This window comes from Engystomops pustulosus, chromosome 2 (genome assembly GCF_040894005.1).
Source record: "Engystomops pustulosus chromosome 2, aEngPut4.maternal, whole genome shotgun sequence".
Lineage (NCBI taxonomy): Eukaryota > Metazoa > Chordata > Amphibia > Anura > Leptodactylidae > Engystomops > Engystomops pustulosus.
The window spans coordinates 18,058,149-18,060,915 of NC_092412.1; the positions used below are offsets into that span (position 1 = coordinate 18,058,149).

Here is a 2,767-nt window from a genome sequence, read left to right on the forward strand (position 1 = left end):
GGCTGCCTCCTGCATTGCCATCATTTGACAGGTCTCCAGAAGTAGTAACATGGTGGTCTCCTGTATAAGTATTCATTTTGGAAAACCAAGGGAACCTTTAGACAAGGCCTTCAGAAGTAAAACTAAATCAAATCAGTGAATTGTCATAGTGTGTCCATCCCTTCTACATTAAAGCCTGATCTTCTATATGATGTAGATTCAAACCCAAAGAACTGCCTCACCATCCATCTAAGCACCATATTGGGAGGCAATCTTTAGGTCACGTCTTCTTTTCATCGGGGTCCTTTGTACTTTTATTTAATTTCTCATCTTATAGATATTTTAAGTTGATATATCCTCTTCATTTTCTTTGTTTTATAGGACTCTCGTAGATCTTGCCACAATGACGGTAAATTCGACAGTTCTCTACAACAACGTCACCCAGATGTCCATCTTCACGGCTAAAACCTTTGAAATCATAAGATTAATCTTTACAGTCATAACAATTTTCTGTTTTTGCATTTTCCTCTATTTTATGACAGTTCTTCTCATAGTCTACTTCACCACCCCTCATGTACGAGACAATTCCCGCTACATTCTCTTCGCGCACATGCTCATCAATGACACGTTGTACCTCATCTTGACTCTTTTCCTTTCGTTGGCCTTTCTGTTTAACCTTTATATTCAAGTGCCCATGTGTTATTTCCTCCTCACCCTAGCCACCAGTAGTTTTAGGGTCAACCCATACAACCTGGCGGTCATGGCTTTGGAGAGATACATAGCAATTTGCTTTCCACTTAAACATGTCATTTTATGTACTGCCAAACGGACATATTCCATCATGATGGTGATGTGGCTTGTTGGTCTCCTCCCAGGTGTAGCGGACTTTGTTATCTTTAGTCGTTTGGTTCAGAATGATTTTTACTCCAACCAACTCTTATGCAAACAAGAAGGATTTATTGTTCAGCCTTTGCAGAACACCTTAAGATCCTCCATCTACTTTAGTAGTCTTTTTTTGGTGGCCTTCGTCATACTATTCACCTACATCAAGGTCATGTTGGTGGCTCGGAAAAGTGGTTCTGGTAAATCGTCTGCCTCCAGGGCTAGCAGAACTCTTATACTTCACTCATTTCAGCTCATTTTATGCATGATGTCACTAACCACTTCAGTTACAGAGTCTTATCGTGGAGATTATGTTGGCACCTTGACCATGGCCAACTTTTTGTTGTTCATGTGTTTTCCAAGGCTCCTCAGCCCTCTTATCTATGGATTCAGGGATGAGGTGTTTAACAAGTGCATCAAAAAGATGTATTCTAGGAACCTTTAATCGTCCAGGTTTTTAAACATCTACCACTGTTTATGATTTCAAAGATGTCAACAAAGAAGGACACTACCAAAATCGTATTATGGCACACATCAGGATCTATTGTTTGACTTTCTTTGGTTTCATTGATGAAGGCCTTGAGAATAAAACCCTTAAAACATTGATCTTTTTCATTTTATTTTTAATAAAAGTTGTGTGAAGTACCTTCACGGGGGATCATGTTCTTTGGATGACCAAGAAAAACTGAGACATGTCTCCATCTTTCAAGATGCAAATAATAGTGCCAAGACAGTGCCAGTCATGGTACCTTCAAGAAAGTACAGTGTACCCATAAGATCACAGATGGATGGTTCCTAAAATGTCAGGATGAAATACATAAATAATACTGTACTATGAGTCATGTCAAGATACCCACATAAATAGCCATGAAGTGGTTATTAGTGCCAGCCAACATTGCCTCATTTTCTACATCACAGGGTTCTTGCTGTCTTTTTAGAGTCACATATCTTTGTATGTTTGGTTTAGTAATAGTAGTGCTACTTTCTTTCATGTTAGGTATCATACAGTCTACTGCGGAGAGGTATAATTGGAAGCTTCACAGTCTCATAGCAAAATCTGTAAAAGTCACCCACCTTCAAATCCCTACTATGTGCTATTCCCAATGTTGCTGTAATATTTGGCAAAGTGACCTCTGGACCACATTTGCAACGTGCCTATAGGAGATTGTTACTTCTGAACCCCTTTTAGCTATGAACATGCTTCTGTATATGGTATATGGTAATATGGTCTATTTCTATGTTAATATGTTTTCCAGGATGGGATAAGGAAAACCACGCCTCTTTTAGCTGTCATGTGATGCAGCTTCATTGACATCAAGTATGACCTTAAGGAAGCCTAATGAGATGGTACGGGATTACAACCAAACCAGTATATCTATTCCAGAATGATCAAATGTAGGCATCACTGTACAATGTTTCCACCTGGTTGGGTCTCTTCAGTACAGCGTGGGGAACTGGTTTGGGTGAGTAAAAGACTTTTGACTAGGGTCTCTTCTAGTGGAGCGTCTATGGCTACAAGTCTCCACACGCCTACACGGCAGGCTTAAATGACAGTCTACGTAAGGGGAACTCTTACTTCCCGACCCTAGTCACAAGCCTCTCACCCTGCAAAACCAGTTCCCTACATTGTACTGAGGAGACCCAACCAGGTCAAAACATTGTACAGCTGGGAATCTCTTCCTTCTGAAATAGATATATTGGTTTGCCAGCCATAGTGTCACCTATTCCTACAATTTTAAGATTTGTCTTTTCAGGCTGTCTATGTAGTTGCTGTCTTTGACGTGTGATTGGTTATTATAAAGTGTTTTTTCCCCAAAAATACCTCATACTCAGTGCTAAGATTGTATTGGAGAATAAAGAAAATAATGATAATCATCATGTGGAGTGATTTGGATGTCTACGATGT

At 39.7% G+C, this 2,767-nt stretch overlaps 1 protein-coding gene across 1 annotated transcript; it reads left to right on the top strand.

Moving 5' to 3' along the window:
* Window positions 1-382: 382 nt before the first annotated feature.
* On the top strand, window positions 383-1,306 carry LOC140117017 (odorant receptor 131-2-like). Its single transcript, XM_072133448.1, has one exon. It carries the CDS (start codon window positions 383-385, stop codon window positions 1,304-1,306), a length of 924 nt encoding a protein of 307 aa, XP_071989549.1.
* The last annotated feature ends 1,461 nt before the right edge of the window (window positions 1,307-2,767 follow it).